Below are 18,777 nucleotides of genomic sequence, written 5' to 3'. Positions count from 1 at the left end.
TAATATTAGGAGATGGAAAAAAAGGAATACCAGGTCTCTCCCACTCCTGTGCAATAATCTCAGAAGCACGGTCTGGAACCGTAAAAACCTCACCCGCAGAGGGAACATCAAAATACTTGTTCAGCTTACTAGACTTCTTAGGGTTAACAACCATAGTAGTATCAGAGTCATCCAAGGTAGCCAAAACCTCCTTAACCTCTTGAGTGCTGACGACGGCTCTGAGCCTTTGCAGAGTTTCCCACTCTGGTGCTAACGACGGCTCAGATCCGTTGCTAGCACTCTCCCACCTTGAGATCTGTGGGCTCCCACCTGCTCCTACCCAGCGATCGGGCCTGCATAGTGACAGGCATTGCCAGGGCTTCACAATATGCACAGTGACATCAACGCGCAAATTTATTTATACTTAACAATGTTAAGTATAGGAGCAGGGGTCATGCTGCTTAGAAGCCTGTATCTCAGGCATCTAAGCAGCTACAGACACCCAATACCCACCATTGGAAAGGTAATCATCTAACCAACAGTGTAAGTCTTGGTGATCTGGAAAAAAAAGTTAATTTTTTTTTTCCAAAAAATAAAAAAAAACTTAAAAAGCTTAGCACCAAGGTGGGAAAGTGCTTAGCACACAAAGGGTTAAGTAATAAGTGGAGGTGTTCCAACTTAAATCTGAAGGACACAGCTTCAGCATCAGTAGAAGGAATTATAATGCCTGAATCCGAAATTTCACCCTCAGATGCACAAAAATCAGAATTCTGAGAAGAAAGACTTTGATTAGCCACCTCAGGATCAGAAAACTTACTTACTGAAACACCAAAACTTCACCTCCTCCTTGCACCGCAGGCAAAGAGAATGACTGGAGGTTATGGGTAAGGGAAGTGACATATATAGCAGCTTTGCTGTAGTGCTCTTTGCCTCCTCCTGCTGGCCAGGAGTGATATTCCCACTAGTAATTGATGTTTCAGTGGAATCAATATATCTTAGGAAAGAAAACTACATTTATTTACAAGGCATTATCAGCACTCAAAATGAATGAGTGGTAAAAAATCTTTACATATGAATTCACTTTAAAGGGATAAGAAACCCAAACATTTTCTTTTGGAAATCAGACATTGGGGCCAAATGGAGCTTGATGCCCCTGTTTCTGCACAAGACTTCAGACTCCCTGGAAGCAGCTGCTCCATAACTTGTCCTCCTGCTCTGAGGCATGCGTACATCAATCCGCCCAATCCTATACGATCGCGCTGATTGAGACCCCCTGCTAGGGGCCAATTGGCCGCAAATCTGCAGGGGGCAGCATTGCACAATCTGTTCACAAGACCTCCTTGTGCAATAATAAATCCTGACAGCGTATGCTGTCGGCATTTATTGATGTGCAGCGGACATGATATGCTACATCTTATCATGTCCGCTCGCACTTTCTTAAATCGGCCCCATAGCATACAATTTAAAAAAAAAATCAATTTATTTATATTATCAATTTTGCTTTGTTCCCATTTTATTCTTCATTTAAGAGATACCTAGGCAGGTGTATGGACTACTATATAGCAGTTAATAGTGCTGCCAAACTGCTGCCATATAGTGTTCCAGACATATGCATGCTCTTGAGTTTTTTCAACAAAAGATACCAAGAGAATACCAAGATACCAAGAGAATGAAGAATATTGGGTAGCAGAAGTAAATTAGAAAGTTGTTCAAAATTAAATGCTCTATGTAAATCATAAAAGAAGAAAAAAATGTGTTTTACGTCCCTTTAAAGGGACAGTCTCGTCAAAATTAAACATTCATGATTCAGATAGGGCATGCAATTTTAAACAACTTTCCAATTTACTTTTATCATCAAATTTGCTTTGCTCTCTTTGTATTCTTTTTTGAAGTTAAACCTAGGTAGGCTCAGAATGATTTATAAACCTCTTATCTCAGTGCATTTTGACAGTTTTTGCCAGTTAGACAGTTTTAGTTCATGCTTGTCATATAGATAGCTCCCGTAGAGTTATTTAGGAGTCAGCACTGATTGACTTAAAGGGCCACTGTAAGTACATATTTTCTATGCCTGTTACTAACTAACTACCCCAAATACGCTTTTTATCAATAGCATTTCATTAACATATCTCTACCGTATATCAGAAATCTTGTCTGCAAATTTAATTGTTTTCCAAACCCACTCTGTGGGTATCCTTTGCTCTGTACCAATCCGTTTACAATACCTAAGTTTCAAAATGGCGCTTTAAACACAATTTCATTGGTTTAAGTATTTTGAACACGCAGTGCTGAAAATAGTGGGCAGGATAACGTGACATCATCGGGGAATAAAAGATATAACTTTTATAACGTTATGAAACTTCGTTTTGGAGAAAATATAGGTCAGTAGGTTTTAATTAATGTTTATTAACTTTAATATGATAGTTGTTTAGCTTAAAAATTATAACAGAAAGTAATCCTTTAAATACATGTCTATCAAAAGAACCAAGATAATGGGGCAGTATGTAGGGGCTTAGATACAATGTCATCACAGGGGTAAAAATTATATTAATATAACTGTGTTATACAAAACTGGGAAATAGGTAATAAAGGGATTATCTTTTCAAACAATAAAACTTTTTAAGTAGACTGTCCCTTTAATTAAAGAATCACAAAAGAGAAATTAGCTGAGAAAATGCCATATTATCATCATTTGCATTCCCCTAATAACTTTAAATGTCATGTATGTTTTCAATTCATTTATGAAGATACTATTATTAGCTTATTGTAAATAGACCTTTGTCTACTTTAATTAAATAATTATGCTTTAGTTATTGAAAGAGGAGTGGGTTATTATATTGACATTTAAAAAATAATTGCTAGCAGATGTATGATGGTTATTTGTAATTATTTATTTAAATTCATGCAAGTATTGTTCCTAAACCAATAAGATGTATTCAGTACGACAGCACAGAATCAAATATCACAGTTATTTAATATAGTAAGGAATGGCCTGGTATAAGGGTGTGCTATATTATTTAACAGTTGGTTGTATCTGCTCTATTATTATTGTTTTCATTGTTTTGGAGTTAAAAAAAATGTAATGAAGAAATGGATAAAACATGTAATTAAAAAAAAACTAAGTAAAATATTTTAGCTTCTCCTCCAAAGCCTTAATTTATTAGATACTAAATATATATGCTACATTATGATCTTCTATAGATGCTACACACCATGCCTACTTGTGAAAAAGAAAGTTATAAATCCCTTTGTTATATTAAATAAATAAACATTTTGCTATATGTTTATTAGAAACATTTCCTTTAAATCATAGGATTTACATAAAGGTAAATAACATTTCACCAAAACAGTTCCTTTAAATTATAGGGTTTAACCAATACAAACAATAATAATGGTAAATTAGGCTGTGTTTATAGTATCAATAAAATTTATCAGTGTTCTTTTGCTTGTTTAATTCTTATTTGATTTAGTTTGATACATTTAGAATACCAACCTCGAATCCCTTTCATAGAAAGTAATCAGTTGAGCTGTAAAAAATATTCCTAAAAACTTCCAGCCTGGTATAGTTTCTTAATGTCCACATTTGTAGATTGCTACCATTACAATATTCCACAGTGGGACCAAACGTTCCATCCTCTAACTTGCTTAAAGTCAAACATGATTGGGTTATGATATGAAGGAATGAATGAGTCTGTGTAAATGAAAAGAAATATGTGAAAAGTAAAACCATAACACAATGAATCATGTATATATGAATTAGATGTTAACATTAATGATGCTGAAGAATTAATAAAAATGAATACAATGTATATCTACACCTGATTTTATCATGACACCTTTCTACATGAGTGAATTAAGTTTCAAAATGGTATAGATCATCTAATTCTTTGAAATAAAAGTACATGTTTAATTGAAAGAAACAACGTGTATTGTTTTCACACCATGATAGCCCTTAATGAGACACTGAATATTATGACAACATTATACATCTATATAAACAGAACTCCAATTCATATTTTACATTTATACCTAAGTCCTGAATCCTCAACATCTGGGTATATATATATATATATATATATATATATATATATATATATATATATACATACTAGTCCAAAAAGCCCATTCACATGGGCCATTTTTTGCAGTACAGAGGTCCCACCCCTTGCTCTCTCCCCCTCTCTTTTGTGCTCTCCCCCCTCTCTTTTGTGCTCTCTCCCCCTCTCTTTTGCGCTCTCTCCCCTTCTCTTTTGCTTTCTCTCACCCTCTCTTTTGCTCTCTCCCCCCTCTCTTTTGCGCTCTCTCTCCCCCCTTTCTTTTGCGCACTCTCTCTCTTCCCCCCTCTTTTGCACGCTCTCTCTCCCCCTCTCTTTTGCGCGCCCTCTCTCCCCCCTCTCTTTTGCGCTCTCTCTCTCCCCTTTCTTTGCGGTCTCTCTCTCCCCCTCTCTTTTGCGCTCTCTCCCCCCCTCTCTTTTGCTCCCACTATCCCCCTCTCTTTTGCTTTCTCTCCCCCCTCTCTCTTGCTCTCTCTCCCCCTCTCTTTTGTGCTCTCTCCCCCCTCTTTTGCGTGCTCTCTCTCCCCCTCTCTTTTGCGCTCTCTCTCTCCCCTCTCTTTTGTGCTCTCTCTCCCCCCTATCTTTTGTGCTCTCTCTCCCCCTCTCTTTTGCGATCCCCCCCCCCCCTCTCTTTTGCACTCTCTCTCTCCCCCCTCTCTTTTGCTCTGTCTCTCTCTCTTCTTTTTTTTGCTCTCTCTCTCCCTCCCTCTCTTTTGCTCTGTCTCTCCCCCCTTTTTTTCTCTCTCTTTCCCCCCTCTCCTCTCTTCCCCTCTCTTTTGCTCTGTCTCTCTCCCTTCTCTTTTGCTCTCTCTCTCCATACCTCTCTTTTGCTTTCTCTCTCCCCCCTCTCTATTGCTCTCTCTCCCCCATGTTCCCGCCCAGCCACGCCCACGTCCCAGCCAAGCCACGTCCACGCCCTGCCCAGACACGCCCACTTCCGCCGCAACAGCATGTCAGGTAAGGCCAGGTGTGTTTGTCCTTGTGCTGTCTCTACTGCGCATGACAGCTTCGGACAAACACACTTGGCCTTTTATATAATAGGATATCAATGGAAATTAATTATAATTTTTTTGCTGCCCTTCACATTTGTGATTTTATATCATAGAAGTATTCTGTCAATTGCATACAAAGGAGTGCTTAATCTTTTAAAAACATATACATGCCAAACTCACACAAAGCAGAATTACCCCCTTTGCAGGCATAGTACCCCTTTTGCAGGCATATTTAACACTGTTTTAAAATCTTGAATAACACAAAGCAGTATTTCCCCCCTTGGTAGTTGCATGGGGAAAAATGTTGAGGCTTCATGATGATTGCATGAAGTTAACCTTGTGCTTGCATGAAGTTAACCTTGTGCTTGCATGAAGTTAACCTTGTGCTTGCATGAAGTTAACCTTGTCTGTTTGGTACTTGCTAAATGTCCCACAAAGAGTAGTAATATAATAACCCACTGACTGTCATATCTGAAGCTGTAAAAACCTGTTGTGAGCCACATAGCAGTAATAATAACCTCCTGTCATGTGTGCATATAATAAGCATATATAATCAATTAAGCAGTTCATAGAAAAAATCTGCATAAAAATAAATATTTTCAAATAATTTAGAACTATCATTTTGCTTGCACAAGTTTAAATATTTTGCATTCATGGGAGTCAGAATATACCCATACAAAAAGTCTCTTGAGTATGTTTGTTTATCTAGTGACAGGTATGAATGAGCACCAAAAAATTATTATGCAGATCTAGATTCTGAACTCCAGTCTGTCTGGGGCAGTAGGTAATTTTTTTAACTATAATATAGCAATTAAATTTAAGTTCAATGCCCCCTTTTGAAATCTCCTTTGAAGTTACCTATTATTGGGCTTGATCACAGTATTGTGCTTGTTTCTGTCAGAAAACTATTTATGGATGTCAGTGCATTTTTTCCTGAGATCACAATAGAAAAATGTTTCTGCTGTTAATAACCCTCAAGTTTGAAATTTTTACCTCCTGAAAACAACATGAAATACTTATCTGCATTGTTTGTTTGGTTTTTTTTTTTAAAAAATTCTTTCTCCATACTGACACATACATATCATACAAAGAACGTTTAACATGGAAGAAAACCGTTCCACAATGTACAGATTATTTAAATTAGAAAAAGTAATTGAGCTGATGTACACACATTTTCAATATAGGTCATCAGTATACATTTTCTACATTTTCCTATGTTCATACACAATAAACTAATTATTTTTTGCTTTAGAATCATTGAAATTACTCTTATCACCTCCAAATCCACTCTTTTCCGAAGCTGTTGAGAATATACAAACTTAAACTAAATCAAAAAGAAAACAAAAGAAAAACATACCAAAACAATACAAATTACTGTTACTATTACCATAGTCCCTGGAGAGCAGCAGCACCCACCATTTAAGTCCTCTTATATATTGCCATCCGTTCTACGTCTCCTGTGGCCTTACTATGTATTTTACTTGTTCTAGCTAATGTCCTAGAACTAGGGGCCACTCACCCCTCAACTGTGCCTGAAGGAAAAAATCTGTGTTTTTGAGCGGGAACAGGAGACGGGCTGTCACCTCCTCTGGTAGGGAGACTAACAGACCCTCCCATTTCCTCATGAAAGCTGTGGTGTGTGAGGTAATGTCTGTTGTGGTGTCATATAACTCTATCGTGAGTTGGTACATAAGGGCTGCCTTAAACTCTCGGAATGTGGGAGAGGCAGCCAGGATCCACTGCTTAAAGACCATATCTCTCGCAATCAATAAAGCTGTACCTACAAATCGTTCATCTCGCCCTACCTCTCCTGACAACTCCAAAAAGATGACTAATCTAATATATAATGTCAGTTCTGTTCCACATCTACCTGCTATCCAGTATAGTATTGACCTCCAGAACTTAGTAAGTCTTGGGCATTGCCATAGAAGATGTAATATCCCCGGATAGGGGAATCCACATTTAGGACACATATTATGTGTCTGTGGCATCCATTTCTGGCATAATCTGGGTGTTATGTAAGAGTTTTGCAGTAGTTTAAAATGTGAATCCCTCATGTCCTGTGCCAAGGTTTCTTTCCTAACTGACTCAATACTATCTAACACTGTGTTGTGTAACTTTGTCCCCTAATTTTTCTGACCACAACCCTGCTATGTCTGTTATGGTTTTTTTTATTTGTACTCTCTAGCAGCCTTCCATATATGGGGGGGATCGAATATATTCCCTGCGAGAACAGGGTTACCAAACTAACTGCAAGCATGTCTCCAGACATATGACCCCCTGTAATCAATGAGTTAACAATGTTTTGCCTGCAAATAAGCAAAATGGTGGTTAGATGGTATATCATACATATTTCTAAGAGTTGAAAAGGACTTAACACACTCCCCATTCTCCTCCAACAACTGCTTTACCAATATCAACCCCTTTTCTGCCCACAGACTAAAAGGCGCCGTAGTAAATCCTACTATGAAGTTTGGGTTCCCCCTGAGAAGCAGAAACGTAGTGTAAACATTGGAGGTTTTCAGTTTCTTGCAGATATTCATCCATGCCCTCAAGGGTTCCCTAAATAATTAGGTCCTTCCATTGAGCATTAGCTTGTTTAGCTGACAAATGCGGGAGCATAGCCAGAGACCATTGTCCTGCTAATTCTTTCCAGCTATAGTGATGTGCTCCGCTAAGCCAGTCCAGGGAAAATTTACCTAAGGCTGTCCAATTATATTATATACAGCCTCTGATGAAGAATTACACTGTAATTGGGGAACTACAATTCCGCATTTCCCCTGCATTTGCTTTTAATAAGTGGAGTTTCCACTCACTCTCTCAGTATCCGGTATACTGGAAGGAGTTTTTTACACAAGCCACTTACGGCTCCCTATTCTGGAACTTTGACTAAGACCCTTCAAGGTGGGGTACTCCGGCTTTAAGCCAACACCTTGTATTCAACCTCCAGCCCGACTGAACTCATCAATGTTACTTACCTGCTAAGTGTGTAAATATTTCTATGTGTTAATGCTTACCTCATTAAGAATTGAGGTTGTTACATGTGAGTGCACTTCTTCTTATTGTTCTCAATAAATTAATAGTTGAAACAGTATTACGCTATGTTCTCTCTTTTTTCTTCCACCGCACCTTCCTGAGAAACTAAGGACCAGAGGGTAAACGGCAGAAGTACTATACTCCTGAGAGACATCAAGGCTCCTATTTTAAAGATCCTGGAAGTTTCCAAAAGACAAGTGCCATACACAAGAACGCAGTGAAGGACAGAAATCCCTAAATCTCAACAACACAGTCCAGAGGCAAACTAACTACAAACTAAGGAGGGGACGGACAACTTTTCCTATATGCTCATACATTACCTCATACGATTGAGGTAATTTCCGGTGAGGAGACATCTACTCATTTACTACATCGTGACTACTGCCCAGGCTGGCATTAAGGATTTGATAATAAGATCATTTGCATGACTTGACCATTTGTCTAGTTAGCTTTGTAATATAATATTGTATTAAGTTGTGCTGAATTACCTCGATTTGTTCTCTTGCTTACAACATTACCTACATTTTTAGGGGTACACTGAATCATTGGTTCATGCTGCACAATACTTTCACTCTATTCCAGAAATATATATTATTATAGATCTAATAATTTTCTGTACTATATACATATCATCTGAGCCCAGGTATTTATCCATTTTGAGATCCAATTGAGCGCTGGTACCACATCTTGCCTCACTGCCCAATTATATAACTGGAAATTTGGTAAGCTACGTTCTCCATGTCTCAACCCGCCTGTCAGTTTAGCATAGCCTACTCTGTGTTTTTTCCCCGCCCAGACAAAAGCCAAAATCCTAGAGTTAAGCAGTCCCAAATCTTTCCTACCCATTTGCACCGGTAACATCTGGAATAAATACAAGAGCTTCGGAAATACAATCATTTTAATAAGGTTTACCCTACCCGATAGTGATATCGGGAGAACTCTATCCACGAGGACATCTGATTAAAAATCTCTTTAATTAATGGCCTATAATTGGTTTCATACCATAAATTAGGGTTTGCGATCATTTTGACCCCTAAATATTTAAAGTGAGTCTTAACTATATTGAATAGGAACCCTGCCAGTGGTGTTTTATTTTCCAGTGTCAGCCACATCAACTCCGACTTATCTCTGTTCACCATGTATCCCGAGATTTCCCCAAATTCTGTTATAATAGACATCAACCTCTGGAGATTAGCCTCCGGGTCCAACACAAAGAGGATCATGTCGTCCGCATATAAAGAAAGGTGGAGCTTCACCCTTCCAATTGCTAACCCCTCCGTTTCTGCACAAATTAAATATGCCAAGAGCTCTAAAGCAAGATCAAGTAACAGGAGTGAGAGCGAGCACCACTCTCTTGTGCCCCTGTTCAGGGGAAAAGTGGAGGATAATTCTCCATTAACAATGGCAGCTGCCTTCAGTTGTGCGTAAATATGTTTAACTGTGTCTAAGAAATTCCCTCCCATACCAAATCTGGCCAAAGTAAAATAACGATGGTCCCAAAGTATCTTATCAAATGCATTTTCCGCGTCGACCGCTAGCAAACATGCCGGTGATCGACACGGGCCTCCCCTTTCTAGCCCCTCCCTCCAGAAATGCAAAATAACCAATTGTACCTTTCTAGTATTTAACACAGAGGATCTCCCCACAATGAACCCCGTCTGATCCGAGGGAATCACACTTGGTATCACACTCCCCAACCTATTCGCTAGAATGTTAGTAAACAGTTTGTAATCATGGTTGAGGAGGGAGATCGGGCGGTAATACTCAGGCAACAAGGGATTCCTATCCGCTTTAGGTATAATGGTAATGTGGGCCTCTGGGAATCTATTTGATGGGGGGATTTTACCTCCCAGGAGGGCATTAAATAGGACCAGCAAGGAATCCAAAACCTCTGGGTTCAGAAGCCTGTAAAACTCCCTGGGAAGTCCATCCGGACCCGGGGCTTTATTCAGAGGGAAGCTTTTAATTACCATAGATATATCCTGTATCATTACTGGGGCATTGAGCACAGCTAGTTGCTCTCTGTCCAGCTGTGGCAATTTTATTCTTTCCCATAATTTCTCTCTATCCTCCTACCTTACTGACGTAATACTATACAACTCCTGGTAAAACCTACAAAACCTATCCTGTATTTTCTGCTGTTCCGAGTGGACCTCCACACCCTCTTGGATGGCCATTACACAATTAGGCGGTCTACTCAGTCGTGTCACTGCAGCTAGGAATTTACTTGATTTGTTTCCAAATCTGTAGAACTTCGCCCTCACTCTATCCACAGCTCTCTGTGTCGGATGTAATAAGAAAGTGTCCCTTTGGTCTTTAATTAATTTGTATGCCTGTCTGTTACGTTCAGTGGGGTTTCTAAGGTATTTATTTTGACTGTTGAGGAGCTGCCTCAAAAGAAGTGACTCTTTAGCTTTAAACTTTTTATGGACCCCTGCTGCATGGTTCGAAATTACCCCCCTCATGACTGCCTTGGCCGTTTCCCAAAACAACATCGGATTATCCAGGTGTTGTGTGTTCAAAGCATGGTAAGCATTCCACTCACCCACCAGATATCTACGAAAATCAGGGTCCCTGTATAACTGCCAAGGAAAAACCCACCTATTTTGCCTATTTTGCCTACGCTGTCTACTATGTTTTTCTAGCACTAACTTAACTGGTGCATGATCCTAAATTAATGTCCTTAACTCTGGATTTGTATGAGGCCGACACCAGAAAAAAAAATTGATGCGGGACAAAGAGCACTTGGAGGGCAAGATACAAGTATAATCCTTTGTTTCAGGATTCCTTTCCCTCCACACATCAACCACCGAAAGGGCATATCAAAATGTATTGATAGTTGTTGTGTCCCACCGCGTATATGGTAGCGGTTGTGAGGTTTTATGTAATTTCTCTGGATTTTTAAACCTAGCGGTACCCGTGGCACAATGTTATAGTCTTCCCCTATTATAAAGGGCACACTTGCGTGTTGGAGGAGTTTTCTCTGTAACATAAGCCAGAACTGGTTCTTATCCTGTAAAGGACCATATACCCCTACCAATAGGAAGCAGATTCTGTCAATTTTCAAGTCCAGAATGACATATCTACCATCAGTGTCCATCTCTGAATAATATACCCTATAGTACAAGCCTTTCCTAAAAAGTATTGCAACTCCTCTTGCTCTCTTTTTCCCAAATGAGGATGCTATCACCTCCTGAACCCACCCTTGTTTGAGTTTTTGATGCTCCTCCACACTCAAATGTGTTTCAGCTAGGATAGCTACATGTGTATTTTGCACAAGATTTCTGAGGATGCCCTTGCGCTTTATCTGGGAGGTGACCCCCCCCCCACATTCCAAGTCACAATGTTCAGTGGATTATCCATGTTGTGAGTGTTCATGAGAGAAAGGGTCAGGCCCCATTCTACAATCTGGTGTGAGCCAGTGTGTAGTGAGATGTATGAGTGTGTGAAAATACATCTTACTATTTATGATTCTGCTATTATGTTCTGCTGTATTTCTCCTCAGCATGGTTCTTGTAGCAAAGGTGAGGGGTAGATGTGGTGCCGCCAGCTCTCCCAAGGCATCAATACTGGAGTCTCTAGTCATATGAGGACAAGTAACAGAATACAGAAAAAAAGAAAAGAACAAAAGTAAAAAAAAAAAATAAGCACAATAAACATCAACAGATTCAGCATTTGTGAAGAAGCCTAAGTCAAGCTTCTAGTTAACGTTTCTAAACCCAAACATCCCCTTCCCTCACAAGTGAGAAATACCCCTTGGTGACTACAAACTTTCTTAATTCTGCCTTTCCTTAAAGGGACAGTATACACTCATTTTCATATAACTGCATGTAATAGACACTACTATAAAGAATAAGATGCACAGATACTGATATAAAAATCCAGTATAAAAATGTTTAAAAACTTACTTAGAACCTCTTAGTTTAGCTCTGTTGAAGACACTCCCCCCTCCCCCTTCTTTTGCATATGAAAAGACCCTTTACACAAACAGGAGCAAGCTGGAGAAGGTAGCTGACGGTATTCACATAAAACTTTGGGGCTTGGTTAGGAGTCTGAAAATCAGAGCAATGTTATTTAAAAATAAGCAAAACTATACTTTTTAAAAAAAACAAAAAACTTTATGGGCTATATAAATAGATCATCTACAGAACATTTATGCAAAGAAAAAATTAGTGTATAATGTCCCTTTAAGCCCTAATATAAAGGTATAACATTATCCCATCTACTTAATTTTAACTATCCCTACCTGTTTCTCCTAAACTGCAGGCATCAACTAGCGATACTTAGTAGGGGCCCGAACAATCAAACAGGGAAATACAGTAGAAGGTACAAACTCAACAATAACACACATATAAACAAACAAGGAAGGCAGACATCTCATTAATACAATGCCATCCGGCTATCTTCTAGGAACAGCCTGTATACTTAGAGTCCCATTGCCCATATCTGGGTACACAGAATCAGTTCAAGTATCTGGCTCATGGCCCTCTTGTGCTTGGACCCTGTCCTTGTCTTCCATCTCAAAGAATTTTTGTGAGTAGAGAAAGGTTGTCAAAGAACTTGGGTCCCTGGGGTGTTTGTAGCCTCAATTTAGCTGGATACAAGAGTGCCACAGAACGTCCTTTTTTCAATAATTGTTGACGATATGGGGATAATTATTTATGTCTCTTAGATACTTCAAAAGAATAGTCCTGAAACAGGAGTGTCTTCTTTCCCTCAATAACTGGTGGGCCATGTTGCCTGTAGGCTCTGAGCAGCTTAATTTTGTCCTTGAAATTAAGGTATTTGATAAGCACATGTCTCAGGATGTCTGGCTGTTGTCTGCAGTTCTTGCTTGCCTAACCTGATGAGCTGACTCTGCCTCACATGGCACCTCCATACTGCAAAAATGTAAGAGCTCTGGTAGTGTTTTTTCCACAAATTGCATCAGAGAGTCACTTAAAACTGATTCGGGGAGGCCCACCCCCCTGAGGTTATTTCTCCTCAACCTGTTTTCCAGGTCGTCCAGGCTAACTTGAAGCATCATATTTTGTTTCTGCATATTGGTAACCATGGAGGCCAAATCCCTATTACGGTCCTCATGTTCAGATATGCGGTGTTCCGCATGTTGTAGCCTCTGTGAAAATTGCCTTAATTCTGTATTAAGGGAATCCACTCATATTTGAAGCTGTTCAATTTAAGGGAGGAAAAATGATGACAGCTGTGAGACTATTGGGTGAGTGTCCATATTGACTGAGGTCCCCTCCTGGAGTTCTGGGGCTGCTGGCACCTGATGTACCTCAACATGCTGCTTTTGCGTCTTGTCAGCTTTGGACTTTGCTGCCATGGTGCTGGTAGATTTGTGAAAGCTGCCATAGTATTGCTGCATGCAGGTTGACACTGAGCAGACACAGTATGGGTAGCGTTATCAAGTGTCTCTCTACCTCCATCACAACTATTATCTGGACAGCGGTGTACCTTTCACTTATAACCTCCACAGCTATTCTCCATATATAGAGCTCTCCTCTTCTACTTGCCTTCCCCTTTCAACAGCCTATAGCTTTTTTTGTGTAAAATAACGTAGCACCTTGGGTCAGGTTTTCATGTATCAGTTATAAGGGGGGGGGGGGGAACCCACACGGTCTCACTCCATTCTTCCTTTACCAACAATAGCCCATGATGTAACTATACCTCCACACCAAATGTCCACTTATACATCCAAAATCGACCCCAGAACAAATGGATTGATTAGGCAGAAATGTCTCTAGTGCTTTGCCGAACAGCCTGCTATTATTGATACTTGCTATGAGGCACCTGCCACGTGGGTGTACAGGCCTGGCTATGGAAATGGCTCCAAGGTAGCTTTAGCAAGTTCTCCTACCCTCTTACCACCTTTCTGACCTGAAGTGTTCTGGTCCTGCAGGATAGGCTCATTTGCAGCGACTTGCGGTTATGTTGAGGATCCGGAGCTGTGTCCATGTAGCGGGCCTTAAAGATGGCGGCCGTGCAGTTTCTGCTGCCACTTCTATATCCGTCCATAACTTCAAAAGGACTTCAGTGAGGGAGTTATACCTTACTCCTTACTGCTCTCCATCAGGCGCTGGTTTTCCGCCAAGACACACAGTTTTAGGGCACTTCAGTGAGCCTCAATGTTGCTTCTCGGCCGGAGCTCTTCTCCACTACTGCCACCACGAACGCCCGCCACCGGAAGTACTTATCTGCATTGTTAATCTTCTAAAACTAAGTGGCTAGGGTTAGAGACAAACAAAATGGCAATTTCAGGGGTTTGGTGATTACATCACAGACTGAAAGCTCTTTATGTTGACTGATCCCTTTTAATAGTGTGTAGTAATTAATCAGCTTTTCTCCAAAACCATAGAAATATGTGTGTATGTCTCTTAAAGATGTTTGATCAGGGGTATTATCGGTATATTGAGCATGTGTGTGTATTAGTATAAAATTGTGGTTATTATTAATTTTTGATACTGTAATTGATTGAGCAGGTAATATTTGCTTTATTTTGCTGACATTGATTGTTTCCTAATGTTATCTAGTATGGCAGTGTGTTTTTCCCATGCACAAAACCATTGTTCCATTACAAAAAATGTTTGGGCTACTAGGTCATAACTTAAAATGTCTTAACTGGGGTTTATCAATTCCTTTTAGCAATATAATTTGAACATTGTTGTTAAGGTTTAAGAATTTGTATTGTGATCAGTCAATCAGGATTGTTTAGTATATGGCCATATATTTCACCAGTGCTGCAAATGAACAATGCAAAGTGCTGATTGTGATCACTATGGCATTTCCAGAATATAAATGATCAACCCCATTATTTTTGAATGGCCATCTATCAGATCATACTTCATAAACCTCCAAAGACAGTCAAATGATAGGAATAAATGTATCTGGCTTCTGTTTAAAAGGTCTTTACTTTAGAGACCATCCTGTGGTCATTTGATGATTATCAAACTACTTTAGAAGTCATTTGCACACCATTAGACATCATCAGGCTTGCAAAGTCATCAGCTAAGGTAAGAAATTCTGGGTGATGACTTCAGAATTATTAGCAGATTACCTTACTGATTACTTCACAAGCATGAAAAGCCAGTGAATGACTCTAGAGTCATCTAATTTAAATATTTCAGCCTGTGACATACTTCAGGATGGCTTCTGATGACTGGTCTGGGATCATCAATTATTTCAGAATGACTCCAGAAAGATCATGCTTTTTGACTAGGGTAGAGTCAGTAAAACCCTTTTGTGAAATTAATATCTTAGTGAGAGAAAATAATTCCTGCAACATCCCAACTCAAAAACATATTCAATTTAAAGAGATTTGCACCAGTCCTCATTACACCCTTATGTTTCAATTAACTCTTCTTTTCAGTCAATGAACCACCATCCAACTCATAACAATTCACTTCCTGGCAACTAGAACAAATTTTAGTGTAAAGAACACTGGCATCATAAAACGGAGACCAATCCCCTTGATATACCAGTCCAGGCTAACGTGAGCACAAAAGAAAACTTGGGAAAAAAATAAACATAAATAAACTCATCAGCTTTGAATTTCAAACAAGATAACCTCATTACAAAGAGTCCAGTTAGCAACCTTCCAAGCAGCTATGAATCTAGCCCATTGTTTTATTATTTGCTGCAACCAAAAGGTAAACAACATTTTAATTACTATATATGGCCTAGATTTAGAGTTTGGCGGTAGCCGTCAAAACCAGCGTTAGAGGCTCCTAACGCTGGTTTTAGGCTACCGCCGGTATTTGGAATCAGCCAGGAAAGGGTCTAATGCTCACTTTCCAGCCGCGACTTTTCCATACCGCAGATCCCCTTAAGTCAATTGCGTATCCTATCTTTTCAATGGGATCTTTCTAACGCCGGTATTTAGAGTCGTGTCTGAAGTGAGCGTTAGAAATCTAACGACAAAACTCCAGCCGCAGAAAAAAGTCAGTAGTTAAGAGCTTTTTGGGCTAACGCCGGTTTATAAAGCTCTTAACTACTGTGCTCTAAAGTACACTAACACCCATAAATTACCTATGTACCCCTAAACCGAGTACCCCCCACATCGCCGCCACTCTATAAAAAATGTTTAACCCCTAATCTTCCGCTCCGTACACTGCCGCCAACTACGTTATCCCTATGTACCCCTAATCTGCTGCCCCTAACACCGCCGACCCCTATATTATATTTATTAACCCCTAATCTGCCGCCCCCGCTATCGCTGACTCCTGCATATTATTATTAACCCCTAATCTGCCGTCCGCACGCCGCCGCCAGCTACATTATAGCTATGTACCCCTAATCTGCTGCCCCTAACACCGCCGACCCCTATATTATATTTATTAACCCCTAATCTGCCCCCCTCAACATCGCCTCCACCTGCCTACAATTATTAACCCCTAATCTTCCGAGCGGACCGCACCGCTACTATAATAAAGTTATTAACCCCTAATCCGCCTCACTAACCCTATAATAAATAGTATTAACCCCTAATCTGCCCTCCCTAACATCACCGACACCTAACTTAAAGTATTAACCCCAAATCTGCCGATCGGAGCTCACCGCTACTCTAATAAATTTTTTAACCCCTAAAGCTAATTTTAACCCTAACCCTAACACCCCCCTAAGTTAAATATAATTTTATTCTAACAAAATAAATTAACTCTTATTAAATAAATTATTCCTATTTAAATCTAAATACTTACCTGTAAAATAAATCCTAATATAGCTACAATATAAATTATAATTATATTATAGCTATTTTAGGATTTATATTTATTTTACAGGTAACTTTGTATTTATTTTAACCAGGTACAATAGCTATTAAATAGTTAAGAACTATTTAATAGCTAAAATAGTTAAAATAATTACAAAATTACCTGTAAAATAAATCCTAACCTAAGTTACAATTAAACCTAACACTACACTATTAATAAATAAATTAAATAAACTACCTACAATTATCTACATTTAAAACTAATATTACACTATCAATAAATTAATTAAATAAACTACCTACAATTATCTACAATTAAACCTAACACTACACTAGCAATAAATAAATTAAATACAATTCCTACAAATAAATACAATGAAATAAACTAACTAAAGTACAAAAAATAAAAAAGAACTAAGTTACAAAAAATAAAAAAATATTTACAAACATTAGAAAAAAATTACAACAATTTTAAACTAATTACAGCTACTCTAAGCCCTTTAATAAAATAACAAAGCCCCCCAAAATAAAAAAAAATGCCCTACCCTATTCTAAATTACAAAAGTTCAAAACTCTTTTACCTTACCAGCCCTGAACAGGGCCCTTTGCGGGGCATGCCCCAAAGAATTCAGCTCTTTTGCCTGTAAAAAAAACATACAATACCCCCCCCAACATTACAACCCACCACCCACATACCCCTAATCTAACCCAAACCCCCCTTAAATAAACCTAACACTAAGCCCCTGAAGATCTTCCTACCTTGTCTTCACCTTGCCGGGTATCACACCGATCCGTCCTGGCTCCAAAATCTTCTTCTTCCGACGACTTCCCGATGAATGACGGTTCCTTTAAGGGACGTCATCCAAGATGGCGTCCCTCGAATTCCGATTGGCTGATAGGATTCTATCAGCCAATCGGAATTAAGGTAGGAAAATTCTGATTGGCTGATGGAATCAGCCAATCAGAATCCAGTTCAATCCGATTGGCTTATCCGATCAGCCAATCAGATTGAGCTCGCATTCTATTGGCTGTTCCGATCAGCCAATAGAATGCGAGCTCAATCTGATTGGCTGATTGGATCAGCCAATCGGATTGAATTTGATTCTGATTGGCTGATTCCATCAGCCAATCAGAATTTTCCTACCTTAATTCCGATTGGCTGATAGAATCCTATCAGCCAATCGGAATTCGAGGGACGCCATCTTGGATGACGTAATTTAAAGGAACCGTCATTCGGCGAGTAGGCGTCGGTTGAAGAGGATGTTCCGCGTCGGTTGGAAAGAAGATGGCTCCGCTCCGCTCCAGAAGAAAGAAGATTGAAGATGCGGCTTGATAGAAGACTTCATCCCGATGATGGACTTCCGACTTCAGCCGATGATGGATTTCTTCAGCCGCCGCTTGGATCCAGACTTCAGCCCGAGGATGGACGTCACTCTTCAGCCCTCCGCTTGGGCTTGGATCAAGACATCGGAGGCTCTTCTGGACAGATCGGGACCCGGTGAGGTGAAGACAAGGTAGGGAGATCTTCAGGGGCTTAGTGTTAGGTTTATTTAAGGGGGGTTTGAGTTAGATTAGGGGTATGTGGGTGGTGGGTTGTAATGTTGGGGGGGGTATTGTATGTGTTTTTTTTACAGGTAAAAGAGCTGAATTCTTTGGGGCATGCCCCGCAAAGGGCCCTGTTCAGGGCTGGTAAGGTAAAAGAGCTTTGAACTTTTTTAATTTAGAATAAGGTAGGGCATTTTTTATTTTGGGGGGCTTTGTTATTTTATTAGGGGGCTTAGAGTAGGTGTAATTAGTTTAAAATTGTTGTTATATTTTTCTGATGTTTGTAAATATTTTTTTATTTTTTGTAACTTAGTTCTTTTTTATTTTTTGTACTTTAGTTAGTTTATTTCATTGTATTTATTTGTAGATATTGTATTTAATTAATTTATTGATAGTGTAGTGTTAGGTTTAATTGTAGGTAATTGTAGGTATTTTATTTAATTAATTTATTGATAGTGTAGTG

The 18,777-nt window shown here is 39.3% G+C and overlaps 1 protein-coding gene across 3 annotated transcripts in view; it reads right to left on the bottom strand.

Moving 5' to 3' along the window:
• Positions 1 to 18,777, bottom strand: part of GALNT13 (polypeptide N-acetylgalactosaminyltransferase 13) — a 766,581-nt gene that overhangs the window by 4,434 nt on the left and 743,370 nt on the right. The window contains exon 11 of one of the 3 annotated variants that reach the window (XM_053698310.1): positions 3,482 to 3,667. The exons of 1 other annotated variant lie outside the window; for it this stretch is intronic. In XM_053698310.1, the coding sequence (XP_053554285.1) occupies positions 3,482 to 3,667 (186 nt within the window). Of the gene's footprint in view, positions 1 to 3,481; positions 3,668 to 18,777 lie in introns of those variants that run through there. One more of the 3 variants, XM_053698311.1, reaches the window with a different exon arrangement.

Source organism: Bombina bombina, chromosome 1 (assembly GCF_027579735.1).
Source record: "Bombina bombina isolate aBomBom1 chromosome 1, aBomBom1.pri, whole genome shotgun sequence".
NCBI classification, from domain to species: Eukaryota; Metazoa; Chordata; class Amphibia; order Anura; family Bombinatoridae; genus Bombina; species Bombina bombina.
The sequence above is the reverse complement of the archived record's forward strand: the minus strand, read 5'-3'. Positions and strand labels throughout refer to the sequence as shown.